The sequence below is a fragment of the Corvus brachyrhynchos genome, unplaced genomic scaffold (assembly GCF_000691975.1).
Source record: "Corvus brachyrhynchos isolate BGI_N302 unplaced genomic scaffold, ASM69197v1 scaffold22, whole genome shotgun sequence".
Taxonomy (NCBI): domain Eukaryota; kingdom Metazoa; phylum Chordata; class Aves; order Passeriformes; family Corvidae; genus Corvus; species Corvus brachyrhynchos.
The window spans coordinates 4798113-4817647 of NW_008238355.1; the positions used below are offsets into that span (position 1 = coordinate 4798113).

Below are 19535 nucleotides of genomic sequence, written 5' to 3' on the forward strand. Positions count from 1 at the left end.
AGGGAAAGCACAAGGGAATGAAAGCATGAAAGAGAGGGAAAGTGCATGCGAGAATGTGTCAAAGAGGTGAGAAAGCACATGAGGAACGGAGAAAGTGAAAGAGGCAAAGCAAGGGAGAATGTAAAAAGGCAAGCACAGGAAAATACATCGTGCGAGAAGCAAAGTGAGTGAGAGGCAAAACATGTCTGGAAGACAAGAAAAGCTGTGGAGCAGGGACACAAATGAGAGAGGAAAAGCCCATCTCAGGGAGAGGGAAAGATAAGACAGAGCAGAAGAAATGAAGGAAGAGAAGGAAAGAGGCCAGAGAGAGATAGATTGATGGGGAAGAGGGAGGCAAAAAGAGATGCAGAGAGAGATGGAAAGTTCAGGAAGGAGAGGAATGGTTGGGAGGTGTGATTGAGAGGGAGGGACAGCGAGCAGAAGGCAGAAGTACAGTGAGGCAGAGAGTGGGACAGCAAGTGAGACAAGGGGGATAGTGAGAGACAGAAAGCTGTAGTGAGAGAGACAAAGTGCAAATAGGGAAAAACTGGAAGATGAAAATGCATGAGAGAGAAGAATGTTAGACACTATAGCAAGAGAGACTAGGAGAGGAAAGTGCCTAAATCAACACATTGACTGCAAAGCACAGAGGACAGAGCTGCAAAATGCATATGAGGGAGACAGAGTGGCAAAGCACGCACACAAGAGACAAAACTCACATGCACAAGAGGTAAGCAAGAGCACAAAACACTGAGGAGAGAGAAGCAGAGAGAAAGAGAGAAAAAAAGAGAGAAAGGCAAAGTGCATGACACAAGAAAGCTCAAATGAGGGAACAGCAGAGCATGTGACAGGTAAAGCCCACATGGAAGACGAAGTGTGTGAGAGAGAAGCAATGTGCACATAAAGATGACAACACGCAGAAGGGAATGAAATGTATGTAAGGGGAGAAGTGTAAAAAGGAGGGAAAATGCGTGCAAGAAGAACAATACAAGTGGAGGGAAGTACACACAAGACGCAAAGGTCAAAGCACAAGGACAAAGTGACAGAATGAGAAAGGGAAGTTTGGAATTAGAAGAAAAAAAAGGCACGTGAGAGAGGCCCAGCACAATACACAGGTGAAAGGCAGGAGAGGCAAAACATGCAGGAGAAAGCAAGCATTGGATAGCAGGGAAAGCATGAGAGGGAACATTTAAGCAAAAAGCATATAAAATCTCTTAGGTCGGAAAAGACTCTTAGGATCTTTGAGTACAACGATGAACTGTCAAGTCCACTCCTAAACCATGTCCCAAAGTGCCACATCTGCACATCTAAATACCTCTAGGGGTGGTGACTCAGCTACTTCCCTGGGCAGCTTGTTCCAATCCTTGACAATCATTTCAGTGAAGAAACTTTTTCTTAATATCCAATCTAAACTTCCCCTGGCACAACTTGAGGCCACTTCCTTTTGTCCTATGACTTGCTACTTGGGAGTAGAGACTGACCCCCCCCTTGTTACAACTTCCTTTCTGGTAATTGTAGAGAGCCTCCTTTCCTTTGGGCTAAATAATCCCATTCTCTCAGCTGCTCCTCATAGGACTTGTGCTCCAGACCCTTCACCAGCTCCCTTGCCCTTCTCAGGACATGCTCCAGCACCTCTATGTCCTTCCTGTAGTGCGGGGCTCAGAACTGGACATAGAACTCACAGTGCAGTCTCACCAGTGTCAAGTACACTGGGACAATCCCTGCCCTGGTCCTGCTGGCCACTCTAGTGCTGATACAGGTCAGGATGCCATTGGCCTTCTTGGCCACCTGAGCACTCGATGGTTCATGTTCAGCTGCTGCCAACCGGCACCCCCAGGTCCTTTTCCATCGGGCAGCTTTCCAGCCACTCTGCCCCCAGCCTATAGCACTGCATGGCGCTGTTGTGACCAAAGGGCAGGACCCAGCACTTGGCCTTATTGAGTCTCATACCACTGGCCTTGGCCCATCAACCCAGCCTGTCCAGATCCTTCTGCACAGCCTTCCTGCCCTCCAGCAGATCAACACTCCTGCCCAACTTGGTGTCATCTGCAAATTGACTAAAGGTGACTTGATCCCCTTGTATAGATCACTGAAGATACAGATGAGGAACAGGCAAAGCAAAGCACATGAGAAAAAGGCAAAGCCTATCAGAGAGAGGGAAATATGGGTGCAGAGAGAGAGAAGAAGCCTCACAGTGAGAGGGGGAAGAGATGTGGGAAAGGAATAACAGAGAAGAGGAAGAGGAACAAGTGGAGAAAATGAGAGAGGGGAGAGAGAAGAAAAAGCCACTCTGTTTTGGGAAGGACTCAAGAAAGATGAAAGACAAATAGGAAATCCCCAAGAGAGAATAAATGCAAATCTAAGAGAGAGGAAAAGCAGGTTCAACGCAAGCCGAAAGCAGCGTATGGCTGGGGGAAGCTCTACAGATTTAGAAGAACTATAGAGATAGAAAGGACAGAGAACAAGTGGGGAGGAGAAAGCACAAGTGCAAGCTCAGAAGAGGCGGAGTGCATGCAAGAAAGTATGTCTGTCAAGAGACTGGAAAGCATATAGAGGAGAAGGTAGAAGACAAAGAGGCAAAGGGAATGAGGGAGGGAAGTGCTACAGGAAGAAAAGGCATGTGAAAGAAGAAGGGTGGGAGAGGAGGACCCAAGTAAAATATTTACCATTGGACAGAGAGGGAGAGTGCAAGCAATTTGCATATGAAAGTATTTGAGTGCATGTGAGAGCTGGAAAATCTGTGAAACATGGCAAAGCATGCAAGAAAGGAGAAAAGCCACAGAAGGGAAAGGAAGACACAAAAAGGAAAAACAAGAGACAGAAGGATGCACAAGACAAAGACACAAGAGACCGAACATGTACAAGAAAGCAAGAGAAAAACAAAGCACATTGAAATGAGAGAGGGAGAGAGCATTTGCATGCCTGCAAAAGGGAGAAAGTGCATGAGCAAGGAGAGTTGCATGCATGAGACAGGGAAGCACATAAGGGGAGAGCTGCAAGACGAGAACACACAAAAGAGAAGAGAACTGGGCCAGCCAGGGGAAGAGCATAAAGGTGAGGGAAGCAGATGAGAGAGAGGGAGAAAGGTATGTGAGAGAAGGTAGAAAAAGTACATAAAGCAGGAAGAACATATATGTGAGAAGCATATATGGGAGGTGGAGAAAGTGACCATGAGAAAGGGAGAAAAGCCATGATGGAGAGTCAGGGAGCCATGAAGTGTGAGTGAGGAAGAGCACGGGGAGGAAAGCTCGTGCAGATGCACAAGACGGGGAGAAGCATGCTTGCAAGGGGTCAGAAGCATGAGAGTGACAGGAGTGCACAGAAGAGGAGAACACAAGAGTGGGAAAGCCCGTAAGAGAGAGGTAAGCATGGCAAGGACCGGAAGTTCATGCACAAGAGGCAAGAAGCACACACATGTGGCAAGTGGGAAAAGTCTGCACATTAAAAAGGTGGGAAACCCAACCACGAGGGGTGATGAAAGCATAGCCAGGAGAGACAGGCAAAGTGCACAAGAAAGGCAAGCATCTGACACAGTAGGAAAGCAAGAGGGAGTAACAATTGAGGGGGGTGGACACAAGACAGGTGTAGCACTAGACTGAGAGAGAGAGAGAGACTGGGACAGTGAGAAAGGAGCATGAACAAAGGTGTTAAACCACATCCAGGTGCCTCAGTTTGACTGGGGCACCTCATATGCATAACTAAATATTTACTCTTGTAATTCTGTGCCTTCCACCTTGGTCTCTCAGTCTACATGGAACAGTCTTGTTTTGATGCAAGTGTGAGAGGGAGAGAGGTGATGCACATGCAAGTGAGACAAAGTAAGAGAAACAGGTACAAAGTGTGTCCAAGAGAGAAGGGAAGTTTGGAAAGGGATGGTGTGGTGGTGGCAAGAGGATAACAAGAGAGGGATAGGAAATCAAGGTAAAGAAAGGGATAGAGAGGAATGAGAGGAGAGATAGCAAGCAAGAGATAATGAAGAACAGTGAGTCAGAGACAGTGGGAAAGCACACAGGAAAATGAAACTTCATTTTACAGCAGCACCAAGCTTCACAGTCCTTCATCTACTATCAGCTGGGCTGACTAATCAACATTTTCTTACATGGCAGTGTAGAAAAACCTAATCCCTTTCATAATAATTTACTAAAATTCTGTTTATTGTGGAATGATGTGGTTTTTGAAAATAACACGCTGCATTACCACCTATTATCCTGCAATTTTGATGAAAGTTAGCTTTCCTTTGTTAAGTTTCAGTAGCCATAGTTCAGTAACAATAGGAAGGACTGCCATAAGTTTATTTACAGACAAAAAACCAATGTTTCATTATTATCTTTTCAGCTTTTCAAGTCTTTTTAGAGTCCTGCTAACAGTTTCTGCTGGACTGTCATTATTCTTTGAGGATACTCTGTATGCTTACCATTGGAACACAAAATTTCCTCTAGGTTACCCATGTCCAACATTGTTAATACTGATTGTCTTAATGTATTCAGTACGCTCTGCATGTATTAACATTTTATGAACTCTTTAAAATGTTGCTCTTTGTAAGCAACATTTGGAAATCTAACCATACAGGATGGCAGAAAAACACTGTCTCACAACACAGAGGTTCCAAACAGAAATAAAGGACAAATACTATCCTTTTGCAGAGCAAAGTGGTACTGCATACCTGCACTCTAGGTAGCTGCAGCTTTACAGGTGCAATGAGAACTGACAACTCAGCTATGTGCTCTTGAGCATAAGTCACATGAAAACCAGAAGAACAAGAGGAAGAAGACAATGTAACCATGACAACCTCAAATCAGAGCTTGGGCAGAAATCAAAAAGACTTTCAGAACCCTTTCAAATCAGTATTATCCACAAAGAATAAGTGTTAGACTACTTAAATTATGAAGTACAGCTTTTTTGATGTTACTCGAAGTGGTCTCTACCTCAGACTGCAGTTCTGCCAATGAGAATAAATCTCATAGCAATGGCAATAAATAGCACCAGTAAGAGCATTTAAAAGCCAAGTGGATAACTCTACAACAACCTGGGCAGTAGCTAGCACGCTGGAGGACAAGTTCTCAATTAGGGTCATCAGTCACTACTGGAAAGCAAACCTCATGCTGGATATGCTAACTCTACTGAAAATTAGATCATTATTTTTTAAGTTCCGAATCTATTTGGATGCTTACTTTCATCTACAGAAAACAAAAATAACCTAACCTACCCCAAATCTGTGTTTTTATAAATTCTGTGCACACACAACATTCCTTAATATTTACACAGAAAGTGCTTCAGTGCCTAAAATTGGTCCATGGAGCAAAACGATGACATTTATGTTGCAAAAGGCTTTGAAGCAATTTGTTATTTATTTATAACAGAGGGAACCCTATTTTGCTGGATCACTTTCCAATTAGAAAATACTTTCCAATACTGAGAGTCATGGCTGCCTGGAGGAAGTCTCATAGGAAAAGTCAGGGTCTTGACAACATGAAAAAGGAATGAATGAACAGGTATCCATCATAGAGCAGTAACAAAGTCCAAGAGAAATCTTCAGCCATTTATACAATGACAGCATCTCAGGAAAAATCTAAGTGAGTAGAATACTCTTCCAGCTGGTGGCAATAAAACCCCAGCCCAGTTTTAGCCAATCACTTCCAAATTTCCATGCATATCAACAAACAAGTAGATGACCTCTGTATCTTTTTTAAAAATTTATTTAGAGAATGAGACTGCTGGCAGTACAACAGATAACAAGGATTACAATTCTAGAGAATGCAGCAGCATACACTCTTAGATGCAAACATTTTTTTCAGCTTTAGTTGACCAAAGTAAGACAGAATGGGGTTAAATAGAAGAATTAAAATCTACTTGTATAAAATACTGAAGGGTTCAGTGGAAAATGTTTGGATTGTTCCTTTGTATTTAAGGAAGGCTGCACTTTCTACCTAGGACTCAAAAAGAAAGGTATATTGAAACACTCACTGCATGTCCAGCTTACATCAGAAAGAACAATTATTAATGCACTAACATGGGTAGTGAATGGGGGACTCGATCAATCAAACACATTAGGCTGAAGATGGCAAAAGCTGACGTTAACTGCTGAAATTCCTTTAGCTAGCACACCTTCCTAATTCTGTTTAGATTAGCATTATAAAAGAATTCACAGCAAAATTTAAGTTTGCTGTGCTGGAGTTCTACATTAACAAAGTCAAGGCATAACATTAAAGTTATGCAACTATTAACACCCTCCTGTTGGGCGTGCATTCATTTTCGGTATCTGAAAGCCACTTGCTAATGTGAAAACACTGTTACAACATTTGATAACTGAAGAAGAAAAACGAACAGGCACACAGCCTTCTAGTGCTAGGAAACGCCCACCAGTTCACCCTGACACCTAACTAACGAAACCAACTAAAACACAGATTTTAATGTGCTGGTAACCTGAAAACTATCACGATGCCTAACTGAAGAGTGGTAATTACACAACACTGTGAACATCACCCACATGACAATTTTGTTTGGGTAGGAGCTTGGAAACTGAATCCATCTGGAGTGTACGCACAGTGAGGTCATATAATATAGGTCAAATTATCCAACAACATGGCCCTTTTCCAGTCATAAGGACCCAAAAATCCAAAATTCTACTTCAGACCAGAGCAATAGAGTGGTCACTGTAAAAACTACCTTCTACATGAACCAGGTGCTCACGGGAATTTATGCAAGTCACACACAGAACACTTGGTTAAGTTCAGGCATCAGTTTAATCAGTACTCCCCATCTCAAAAATAGTTTCAAGAGTTATTGCACAGTTTCCATGGAGACTGAACCTAAAGAGTTCTTTCTATTTCTGTCTGTGAAAATCCCTTCACATTTATGCTGCCAAGTTTCTCAGGAGAGCCTGAAGGATTAAAAGTGGCAGTAATATCCATGTTAGTGTCTATCACATGCCACTTAATTATTTTAGAAACACATTTACCTTTCCATATGAGGAGAATATCTTATAGTTTCACAAATTTGTTCAGATGAAAGCAAATTATTTAAGGACTTCCAAACTACATTTCCACAGCAAATGTATTATCCAAAAACCTCCTTACGTTCTATTCCACCTTACCATACCGGCAAAATACATACGGGCTACGTGTACCTAATGCACTTTCATCTCACAAGTAGGCTCTTAATGTCTCTCATCCCATCACAGGCAAACGGATGCAATCCAGGCTAGGAAAAGTGGACATTCAGGTGAACTGAAAAACTATTTAGATGCTGCAGAAATTCCATCTGAAGGCCAGTCACCGGTGATCAACCACAGGATGTCACACAGAGGCCAGTACTGCTTAATGTCTTCACTAATAAACTAGGCAATGGGGCAGTACGCCCTCAGCAAGTCTGCTCACAATGCAGAACTGGGAGGAGCAGTTTGCACAGGAACTGGGTCTGCAGATGGGTCTGCTGCTACTCAGGGGCATCTTGACATGCTGGAGAAATGGACCAACAAGAAACTCAGTAAGTTTAACAAAGGGAGACACCAAATCCTGCACCAGAACAGGCTTGGGGTTGACCATCTGGAAAGTAGGTAAGTAGAGAAGGACATACGTCACTCCTGCTGGACAACAAATTGAGCACGAGCAAGCAATGTTCCCATGAACCAACCTAGGGCTGTAGTGCAAAAGGCAGAGCCAGCAGGTTGAAGGAGGTGATCTTTCCTCTCTGTTGAGCAGTTGTGAGATCACATATGGGGTTCTGGATCCAGTTTTGGGGTCCCCAGTACGAGACAGACATGGGTGTCCTGGAGCAAATCCAAAAGCTCACAAAGATGTCTCAGGGATTGGAGCATCTGACAAAGTGAGAGGCTGAGAAAGCCGGGATTGTTTAACTTGAGCAGAGAAAGTTTGGCAGGGTTCTCACCAATGTTCACAAACGTCTCATGGGCGGAAGTAAAGAAGATGTACTCAGACTCTTCTCACTGGTGCTCAGTGAAAGGATGAATGATATACAACACATTCCCCTTAAACACCAGTGAACAACTGTAACTCCACGTGTTGCTATATGCTGGAGCAAGTTGCTCAAGAAGACCCTGGAGTATCTCTGCTTGCTCTGGCTGACCCTCCTTTGGACAGGAGGCTTGGACTCCAGTCTCAGGTATTCTGCGGCTGCATAAATGCAAAGTGCCAAAAGGGGGAATGGTATGAGTGCATACTTGCCCCTAGGCAGTGATGCCCAATACAACGTGGCTTTAAAGAATTTCAGCAAGAAGCTCTGGTAAGCCAACCCAACTGAAGCAGCTGTAAATTACATGGGCTCTGCAAGTGGCTGAAATTAACAAAGACAGCCCTGAAGCCAGGCCTTCCTATCCAGGCCAACCTCCTCAGATGCAACAGCTCTAAAACAGGCTGCAGAATGCAAGGCTTTTTGCTAAGAGTGACACTGCTGAGTGGCTCTGGGCACATCTTCATCTTGCTCTCAGGACCACAGTAAAAAGTAGGGGTTTGAATTCCCCTGACCAAGGCACATTGCTATGAAACAGTTAATAAGAAGCTTTTATAAAGAACATCCTAAAGCATCTAGCACATTTTTTTTTAAAGTTCAGTCTCCCATATATTTAACAAAACACATGAAGCAGCAGACCCCCCGCCTTCTGCAGTTTCAGCTTAGGTTCCAAGAAGTAACAACCAAGTAATAAGACAATTATTTGGACAGCAATGGCAAAGCACAAGAGTAAAATAAAAAGCATACAGAGTTCTGAGCAGATTAACATACCAATTTAAGCAAGTCCCAGCAGCTAGAGATTCCAGTCCATATTTATGTAGTTTTGTTGAGGAAACAGCCTAACCGCTTGACCCAAATGAACCTTAAAATGGCTACAGACACAAGCTGCTTGATGGAATCTATTTACATAAGTGATGTGGGTGTTACAGGCCATAGCTACCCACTTGAGAGCAGGTTAAGCCAGCACTGTACCTGGCAACACTACTAGCTGAGGTTTAATCTGCAAAAATTCAACCAGGAAAACATCAGAACAACAACCAGCACTACTGTAGAGGCATATTATTTGAAGCACTATTAAACAAGTACAGATACTCAAAGATTTTGTCTCTGAAATTTTTTCATTGTTTTGTTAGAAGAGCTTTCCAAAAACATGCTGTATGTTATAATTTTCTCTTCATCATTGTATGGTAGTGTTCATCACTAGTGTTCATGCAGTCTAGATTTTAAACAACAATAAAACGGCAGTTCTTTAAATTACGGGAGCTCATTTTTTTTTTCTTCTCCTTCCCCATACAATGCCACCAAGGCATTGTTCTCTACAGTGCTCAGAAGCCTCCAAGCTCAAGCAAAAAGTGTCAGTTCCAAAGTACCTACAGTGTAATGATGAAGAACAGAGAGGGGGACCACTAAAAAAAGCCACCACAGCAGAAACACTGATGTAAACAGTTAAATGGCACCATGCTATTTGAAACAAATCATGGCAGAGGTATACAGGAATTGGGAAAAACAGGACATTCATAGAATGCAAGCAATACCCAGATTCATGGGTCACATATTTACCAGAAAACAAGTAGCAACACTTTTTATATGTACATGGTCACACTTTTCTTAAATAGAGCAGAAAGAATGGAGAAAACTTGAAGAGTTTGGATACTGGAAAAATTTATTGACTGAGCAAAGCAGTAACTAAAGCTAAATTGGGGAGCATTAGAAACAGAGTTAAAACTCAGTTTGGTGTCAAGTCAGCAGGTAGTAAGGAAAATTCAAGAAAGGGCTTTCTGAGATTACACAAATCAAGACATCAATAACTAGTGTACTCCACATCTACTCCTCCTGAAGCAAAAAAACAGAGTAAAGTCTGGCTTTCAGAAGTATTATACTCAAACACAAGTACTTAGACCGTATCAATCTATTTAAGACCAAAGATGACTTCAGGGTAACTGGCCTCAGACTAAGAGGTAAAGTTCTACAGGGCATCTCAATTTACACTAAGGAGTGCATGAGTAGATCAATGGCCCAGCACTAGGCTGCATAAATCCACAGCAACCAAGCAGAGCGCTAGACATCTTTAGAGAGCCATGTAGCAGACAGGCAAATCAGTAAACAAAGGTTAATCACTGTGAATACCTGTTAAATGAGCCTGTTAATACAGAAAGTGGACACAGTGACTGTGCAGGAATTAGTCTGTTAGAACAGGTGCCTCCTGGCTCAAAAACCTCCACTGGTCTGTCCAGCTTGGTCAGCTGGTGATCCCATCTCCTTACACCATTAATGAACACAACCGAGCTAACACAAGTACACAGTGCAGGCATAGCCCAAAACAAACGAGCAAGAGGAGAAGAGAGAAGCCAGAAAACAAGTCACTGACAGGGTGAGACCAGATGACACTGTGTAGATAAAAAGAGGTCAGAGGTTTAGAGAGGATGAGAATGTGTAAAGCAAAAAGTTGTGATAAACTAAATACTGTCTAAAATCCCACCTGCCAAGCCTACTGCAATATTCTTTTCATCACTAAAAAAAAAAAAAAAAGTAGATTTAAATTCCACAGATAATAGAGAAAAGACTCTGAGATGGCAAGAATTTAGTCACTGTCAAATGTTAATTCTGTGAAAATACATCAAGTTCTGGCATTTGTGCACTGATACGATACAATATGGAATTCACAACTCTTCTATTTTAACATATTGTATCACTCAGTTTAAATACCCCGAATGATGAGGTAAAAGCAATTTTAGAGAGTCAAATTGGATTTTATATGCATACTCTTAAATTCCATTAGTATTTTACAACTGTCTTCTTAAAATTCCAATGCATTAATTCATTTTACTTTAACTCATTCACCACACAAGACACCCAGAAGTACAAATATTTTAGCTACAAATGACTGCAATAACCAGTAACATACAATAATATTAGTACGTTTTATTAATTAAACCTTGCATGTCACTCTGTCAAAGAGGGACATTCAAAGAACATCATGTTAGTTAAATTTGAATTCTATTCTATTACTTTAAAAAGTCCTTCTCAGGTCTCTGACTTAAAAGGTTTCAAGAAAAATGTTTTTAGGCAGAACATGCTGTCATAAAAGCGTACGAAAATTTTAAGTAATTTAGCACAGCAAACTGAGAACTCATTAAGAAACAAATTAGTAAAACATACATGTAAATTCCCAGAGCAAAACTTCTGCAGATAAAATGAAACTGGAAGAGTTAGGTGATACAAACAAATACCGAAAAAAAGAACATGCATTTTTTTAATACAGAACTAACTTTCAGGGAAAAAGATTATGTGAACAAAAATTTCTTTGAAAAGGTATACATTTTAAGGATGGTATTTATATCTGCAGTACATAGAGAAGTATTACTTCAGTTCAAAAATTATTACCTGCTAACTTCAGAACTCAAGTAGCACAGCAGATGGATGGCCCAAAGCAAAGGTCCCGCATATGTTGCAAATGCTGTGAGGAAGATAGCTGGTATCTCCACATAGCTGTCTAGTCCCACAAAACCTGCTGAAACATCCACAGTAGCAATGCCATTTGAATTTCCCTGAAAACAGGGATAAAATAGTAAATATCTAAATATCTCCAAAGATATATTTAGAATGCATTAGAATAATATTAATTATTGCACCCATTAATGACTTACACTTTAAATTGCTTTAGTGTACACTGACCAATATTCTTTACATCTGAATTTCCATAAAACAGCTTACCAAACCAGTGCTTTTAGTAACGATTTACAGATTAACAAAGGCATAAACAGCATGCTATTTTGCTTGCCTTATTTTGTCTGCAAGCTAACATGTCCATTGTTTAATAAGTTACATTTTAAAAAAGAATTTAAAATAAACAGCTACACTTCAGTCACATTAATGAAAAGGATGCATTTTTCATCACACCATGTTCAAATACAAGATTTTAGGCCTGCTGCCTAAAATTACACCAGGAAATAAATATTTCTTGCCCTTAGACACAACAGGACTCTAAATTAGAGCTGTAATGGAACACTACATCGCCCACCTGCCTGCCTCACGGCACAAGTTCCCACATGTACACAGATTAAGACAAGCAAATTTAGAGAGGTTTCTCCTTCCCAAGTCTCTATACCACATAAGGTTGCATTGAAATAGACCAGAAGTCGGTCTAGATAGCCTGAATCATAAATAAAAGGCATTTAAACCTACCAAGAGAAAAATAGAAGGAACATACAGCAATTAAAGTATCAAGAGCTGTCAAAGTCCAGTATGTTTTACCTAGTTTTCTTTTCCAGTGACCAAGACCACTAAATAACAAGGAACAATGTAAAACTGAAGGAAGTGTCTTCCACTGAAAATCCCAAAGTATTTAACTTTACCCAAATATCTAAAGTAGCAAACACACCCTATGAAGGCATAAAATTTCTTAAATTAACAGGTAACAGATAGGTTTCCTCAGACTAGTGAGAAAGCTCTCAGATATTCTTGCTGTACCATGAGAAACTGATCCAGCACCGATATTCTAACAGCCATAAACCCCTCCTTTTCCACCTACAGAATTCCAGAACAACACAAATGTAAGGGCTGTCACCACCAATTGCCTCAGACTCAATCCCAGCAGAGCATATGAGGTGTGGTGGCTCCCCACTTTCTTCAAACCTGACCTCAGCTCACCTTAGTGGCAGCAGTCCTCTTGAACTGCAAGTTACCCTAGCAAGGAAGTGCCATCATCAAATACACACTTCTGTCACAAAGACCAGAGCACACAGGGAACCACAAAAGATAGGTAGCTTTTTCAGCTACACAGCTAACTAGGCACCAGCAAAAAAACTGTTCCTGAAACAGCTCTAAAATCTCAAGAGAAAAAAACCCATCTGTGTTGACAGAACCATTCAGAGCTCATTACAGGCAGCTACTGTCCCCATGAATCCCACCATGAAGGCATCCCCAGAATTTAAGTCGAATCTGAAACTGTAAGAGGGCAATATGGCATGGATTTTACAAAGATATCATACAATAGAAGAATCTTGACTTATGGCAATTAGTCTTCCTCACTTTGACTTTCATCATGCACCACTGTAGTAAATCACTGCACCAGTGTAACCAAATATTGTTAAGCACTTAATGTAATGTCCAGCAATGCCAGGGGAGCAAAGCAAAGCACAACTAAGGATAAGCAGCTAAATAAAAGCATATCTGCGCCCTAGAATTCATACTATGGGACTGGAAAAGAAAGCTGTAAGATAAGGCTACTCCTCAGGTTCAACTCCTCAGGTTTAAGAAACTGAGGTCATGGGAAAGAACAGAAAGTTAAGTGTAGCATTGAGTGCTGGGCAGGGTGCTGCTTCTCAACAAGCAAGAGTTTGACAGGGACAGGTAGGGAGGGAACCTGCTCTCTTTTCCCCCAGTCCCTGTCCACAGCAGCAGGCCTTTTGCCCATCATATCTATTTATTTTTCATTCCTCTCTTTCTCCTCTGCATGATGCGTGCAGAGTAGAAAAGCTGAGATATCAGGAGATCCTCCCTGCTCATGTCAGGAAGAGCTGAAAGGTGTCTTTACAGTTTACTCCACGGGCACATGCACATGGTTGATCTTTGGCACCTTGAGGCAACTCCCCATCATACTGTATGTGAGAAGACGCAAGAATAAATATAGCACTGCAGTGCATGCCACTGGTCCTGCAGAAAAAGTGCAGGAAAAAAGATGTACTCCTCTCTGGAAGCACGTCAGGACAAAGTAAGGAACCTGGAGGAAGGAACAGTGCTTTCCCCCTTCTCCCAACTCCCTGAGTTGCTTCCCCACAGGGTTCACTCCATCTGGCTTTGACATTGTTTAAAGTGACATAGCTGTAGAACAAGGATGCACACATTTGGATCCACAAACTTACAACTCCAGTCACACTGAGAAGTGTCCAAACATCTTACTCCTACCATGAATCTACCAAGCCTGATGGATACTACTGCCACCAATACTGGAAGAGCCCTGCTAAGTGGTAAGAAGCAGTTTTTCTTCACATTAGGTATCTTTCTCCAAGACAAATCCGTGTATTTACACTAAATTTTCATAGCTTATAAACTCTAATACTCCACACAATGCATAAATAACTGACAATTCAGAGTGCCTCCTTTTATTTTAACATATCACTCTAGTATTTCAGAAAATGTTGGCCAGAAAGGTTCTCTGCCTCTGGACAGACCTTGGAGGTTTCAACACCCTGTGACCTCACAGCTGATGCTGTTGTGAAAATGGGACTGAACTGTCAACCTGCTGAAGTCCTTTCCAATGTAAATTATCCTACAGTGCTTTGAAATCATAACAAAAAAAAGTTAACGTCACTTTAAAATGTCACTCAGTCCATCTCTTTTACCTAAAGGCAAGATGAATTAGATATAAATGATTCTAAAAATGTACAAATCTATTCTGGTTTCCTCCAGTGATAAAAACCACCAGAAACTGGAACTGTATTTTCCTTCTCCCGTTCTGCAGATACACTGCTCTAAGCATGGCAACAAGTCCCCACAAGACTAATAAATAAATACATGGCATTTTTGTTCATTTATGAGTTTTCATGCAAGGTAATGAAAATATTTTTAGCAATATTTACTGCAAAATAAATTTTTTAAGAGCTGGTTTATTAAAGAGGAACCACCAAGTTATTTATTTCTATTCTCACTGCATTTTAAGGACAAATAGTAATGATAAAGATACAACATACTTTTGGGAAATGACTGCTGAGTTATGAGACACGGACAACTCAGGGCTTAGGAGAAGACAATCAATTATTCAAGCTCATTGAAAAATTCATCAAGAGATTCTCAAGCTTGCAATAATATCCTGATAAATAAGTAGCATTCTGACTAAATGTATTAATTTCATCTATTTTTGACAATACTGGAGTATTTTAGACTTTGCTTCTCTTCATCAATTTACACAAAGTGATAAATAAAGCGAAGACCTTAATTACTAAAACAAGACTAGAAAACAAATTGGGTTTACCCAGCTTCCACATTAATAACACAGCACTTTATTCAGACAATCTCTAAAAACCTCTAAGCATGAAGACCGCACAACCTGTGTGAGCAACCTTTTCCTCTGCTTACTATTCACAAAAATCTTGCTAAAATGCTGGAAAAATGACATCATGCATAGTCTACCCATTTAAGTTAAAACCGTTTAATAAATTTGCCTTTTAGATTCAAATTGTCAGCAGAAAGGGACAGATGGTTCTGCCAAGGAAGGTAAGCTGGGAAATGAGTGTGAGAACAAGGCAGGTGAGAGCACTAAGTCAGGATTCTTCAGTGGCATGTCCAGGTCAGGGCTGGATCCAGAGACAGTGATCAGGGCTAGATACAGTCCAGGAACTGCAAGTCTGTAGTGACAAGGCAAGTCCAACACTAGGCCAGAAAGGCCAGCCACCAGGTCCAGGTCCAGGTCCAGGCCAGGATCAAGAAACAACAAGATAGGCACACACATACCTGCTTACATAGCTGGGATACAACACAGGCAGTAAAGCATCGGATTAAAGCAGAACGAAACAGAAAGAAGGGCGAGGCCCCTCGCTCTGCTTTTCTCCCATCAGCTCCTCTCTCAGTCAAGGAGATGACCTTGAAGTCTGCCAACTAAAGTCTGAGACAGGAGAGGCACTCAGGGTTCTGGCACAGTGAAGTGTAGAATGCAAAACCAAGTGTAAGATCAAGGCATTTGTTTTCAACCCACCCTTAATTTTTTTTTTTTCATACTTACATTCAAAATCAAAAGATTAGCTTCCACACCCAGGCACTTCATTTCTTTCCCCATGTTCATCAGCTACAGCAACTGACTAATGAAGAGCTGTATCCATTCCTATCAGCCTTGTACACTTAAGATTTTCACAGATGTACTTCCATAAAGTCTTGAAGGACCCTACAAAACTTTTCTGGAAGAACAGTGCCTCATTCATTAAATATGCTATCCTGAACGAGGCTATTTTTACTATCTTATTCAAAAGGCCATCACTTACAAGCCACACACAGCAAGACAGAGTTACTGGTTTAATCATTATGTACCGTATTGTCTACCAAGATTTAATAAAGGCTCAGCAACATGGGCAAGTCTCATTTTCTTCATAATCACACCAAGATATGTGCAAAAAGTAGTTCTCCAAACCTCTCTCCTATTTCCAGATGGAAGTGTTCCACATTTCATTTATATTTCTCTTCTCTTGCCTCATTTAGCTAGCACAGTTTAAATTTAGTATCCAATGTGATCTGTATCACCAACAAATTTCACTGGTTTTCAATTTTTGTATTTCAACCATAAGCCTGCTATTTTTTTGAATGCTACATTAGAGCTTTACACCTGTCTGGAAATTAAAACCCTAGTACCACTCTGAACCCAGGCAGTTTAATAGTGATAGCTCTAGTGACCACAAAACTTAAAGAAACAAAGTCAGGGAAGACAATTAAATCTATGCCACCAGTACACATCATGCCTAATAATACAGTTGTGCTTCCTTCACATCTCTCCTCTAGAATTTTAGCATGGATATTCTCGCTCCTGAGGAAGTAAACAAGTGACAATCTGTTACCAAGACAAGCTGAACAGAGGTCAATATGAAGGTGAGAATTTGATGGACTGCTCCAGCAGAAACAACCCAGATGTGCTTCCTTAATATTTATTCAGTATCTCAGAACAAATCATACATGCTTTGTCTGAAACACAACCCTGTCCTAAGTCAGTCAAAATGTAAGCACCCAGCACTGATGGTCATGGACAGGACAGGTAGTTGCTAAACCTGGGACACCTGAACTTTACTCAGTAAGCACAGTGTCACTTCACTGGAAGGCACAGAAGTAAGGCGAGAATCTGGAAGCTGTCATCAAGAAAAGACCTTCCTGGTTTTCCCACAACATAAAGGAAAAAGATTAAATGGCTTATTCAAACAATTAATATCTGTTACTAAACCAGTATGGGTACATCCAGAGCTCCACCATTCATCACTCACTTAAGGAAAAGCTGGAAAATGTACACAACCATGCAGAATCATCTATAGCTTCACCTGAGTCACTTGTCTATGGTACTCTTGAGATATATAAAGACTTAAAGCTTGAGTGCCTGCACTTGTCACAGGAGCTGTGAGTAAACAGGGAAATCTGCACTGCCATGAGAAGAGACTGAAACACACCTCAAGGGGAGAGATTACCTCCACGTGTTTGGGAGATGGGTGTCCCAGTGCAGGGGAAAGGGGTTTTTTTTGTGCATGTACACATTGGTAAAAGTTCACCTGTAGTGAAAAAGTTCTATCTGGTATGGGTCCTGCATCTATAGTTCAGTGACTGACAGTTAATTATCAATATATAGTTGTCAGTTAATTATGTGTTACTAATAAACCAAAGAAACATTTCAATCCTGATTTTAAGTTATACAAACTGAGTTTTCCCTTTGCAACAAGTCGTTCATACCCCAGACAGAACTCAAAGGAAAGGGAAGGAGATACTTAAATATATTTTTAAAAAACCAGTAATGAAGAATTCGGTTTTGTATGTTGTTAGCTTTTTGATTTTCCGAGATAATGCAGATCAGAATGCCACATACTGAGAAAAACAACATAAAAGAGGAACGAAATTATACATCATTTCTGGAAGAAGTTCCTTCAGCCCTTGGAAACACCACCCCAGACTGGAAAAGCTATTCTCAGAATAAAATGAGAGAAATTTATGAATTGAAGAGAGAGCATTAATTAGATTTTGAGGCACCTCTGTAGCCTCTGTAATTTATGAATTATCAGCTCAGCCATTCTACTTTTCTGTGCTAATATTTTGTATATCAGATAACTGCTTTCAATTGTGAAATGCAAAAAAAGAGGTCCGTGCTAGCTTTGTATGATTAGATTTGTTTCTTTCCATACCTTCAGAACAGTTTTTTCATCAGAGAATAAAAGAACAAGCTAACATCTAAAGACAGGTATTTTTGTCAAACTCTTAATCTCCATCCTAAAAAGGCATCTAATATGAAGGTACTTACAATAATTTTAAAAGAGAATCAAAAACTTGTTCTGTAAGGAGTGGGGGGAGGGATTGTGAAAGAAAATTCCATCTGTCAACTCTTAAAAGCACTTTTTTCACTAGTAGAATTGATTTCTCTATTTCTGAAACATTTCTAAGATATTCTGAAAATAGAAAAATAAAAAGAGAAATAAAGAGAGAAAATGGAAGAAATCCTTCCTGTTCTATTATAATTCATTTGTCATTTTAATCAGTCTTGGGCATGGTGAACATGCACACACCTTGATTTTTCAAGTGGAGAAACACACAAAAAAATTCTGGAAGACTGTTAGCATGTTCTTCCGCAACTGATACATTTTTAAAGGTCCTGTGCTAAAATGACTTCTCAGAATTTTTGCTAAGCCATTGCTAATTCAAAATAATCTTTTCAAAGCTGGAGCTTTGGGACATGTGATGGGACAAAAAAGGCAGCTTCTTATCTGGACCTTTTCTATTTCATACAAACCATCATGGGAGACAACATGGGGGAAAAAGCTTTGCTGTGCTTCTAACAATAGTTCTGGTAAATAACTATCACCCAGATCATTTTCCAGATCTTACAGTCTTACAAGATGCAGAAATCTGGCTCATAACAAAGCAATGGAAAATTTCTCATTTACAAGGTTTGGATGCTGTGACTTAGCAACACATTACATGGAAGAAATTCCCTTGTCAGAACTAATTTTTCAGATATCCTAAAGTTTATTGAAATCTGTATCATACTGGAAGTTATTATTTCCAAAGGAAGCACTTCTAGAAGAAATGTCAAAATTGCCAGCAGAGTGATGGGGCCTAGCCAGATGCTCTGAAACTGCAGGATATCCAAAAACACAATTTGTAGCCAAGTAAAATGGAAATCACTTCTTCCAGTCTTCTAAAAACAAAAAAAATCCTCAATTGCAAGGGTAGTTGAAATTGCAAAACATTAGTCATGAAAAAGGAAAGTCTTTCCAATAACACCAGTTTAAGACAACTAGAAAGCCAAAACAGATGTTACCAGATCCTGTTACCTTCTATTGGTCTTGCATAAATACATTTTTATTGGTGTAAGAAAAAACCCTTTGACACAGCAGAGTCAAATAGAAAGATGTATCAAGCTCTTGACAGCTCTAATAGCTTATTTCTGGAAAATGTTTACAGCTGCTTCAAAGTTCACGTAAATTTTTCCAGAAAATTTAGTACCACATTTTTGGCATCATTCAGAGTAGAAAAAACACATTTAACCTGCCACATTACACTTCCAAAACAAAACTATTTCTTCAAGAAGTTCTTATTTTCTATTGCATCACGCTGTACTGGCTGAAGATACATGGGCTACATCTATCTAACGCGCTTTCGCCTCACAAGCACTTTTAAGCATCTCCTCAGGCAAACAAACGGATGCAGTCCAGGCTAGGAAGCTGGACAATCACGTGGACTGGAAACTGCTCAATTGTTGAGCTCACAGAGCTGCCATCAGCAGCTTGAAGCCCATCTGGAGGCCAATCACTAGTGATTAGCCAGAAGGACTGACACTGGGGCTGATATTAACATCTTTATCAATGACGTGAGCAATGGGACCGAGAGTCTTCTCAGGAAGTCTGCACACA

General features: G+C 40.5%; 1 protein-coding gene across 2 annotated transcripts in view; it reads right to left on the minus strand.

The window, feature by feature from the left end:
* PIGG (phosphatidylinositol glycan anchor biosynthesis class G) overlaps positions 1–19535 on the minus strand; it is an 82212-nt gene that overhangs the window by 17703 nt on the left and 44974 nt on the right. Inside the window, exon 11 of one of the 2 annotated variants that reach the window (XM_008634546.2) lies at positions 11332–11495. The exons of the other annotated variant lie outside the window; for it this stretch is intronic. Coding sequence (XP_008632768.1) covers positions 11332–11495 — 164 coding nt within the window. The remainder of the gene's footprint in view (positions 1–11331; positions 11496–19535) is intronic. 2 annotated transcript variants of the gene reach the window in all.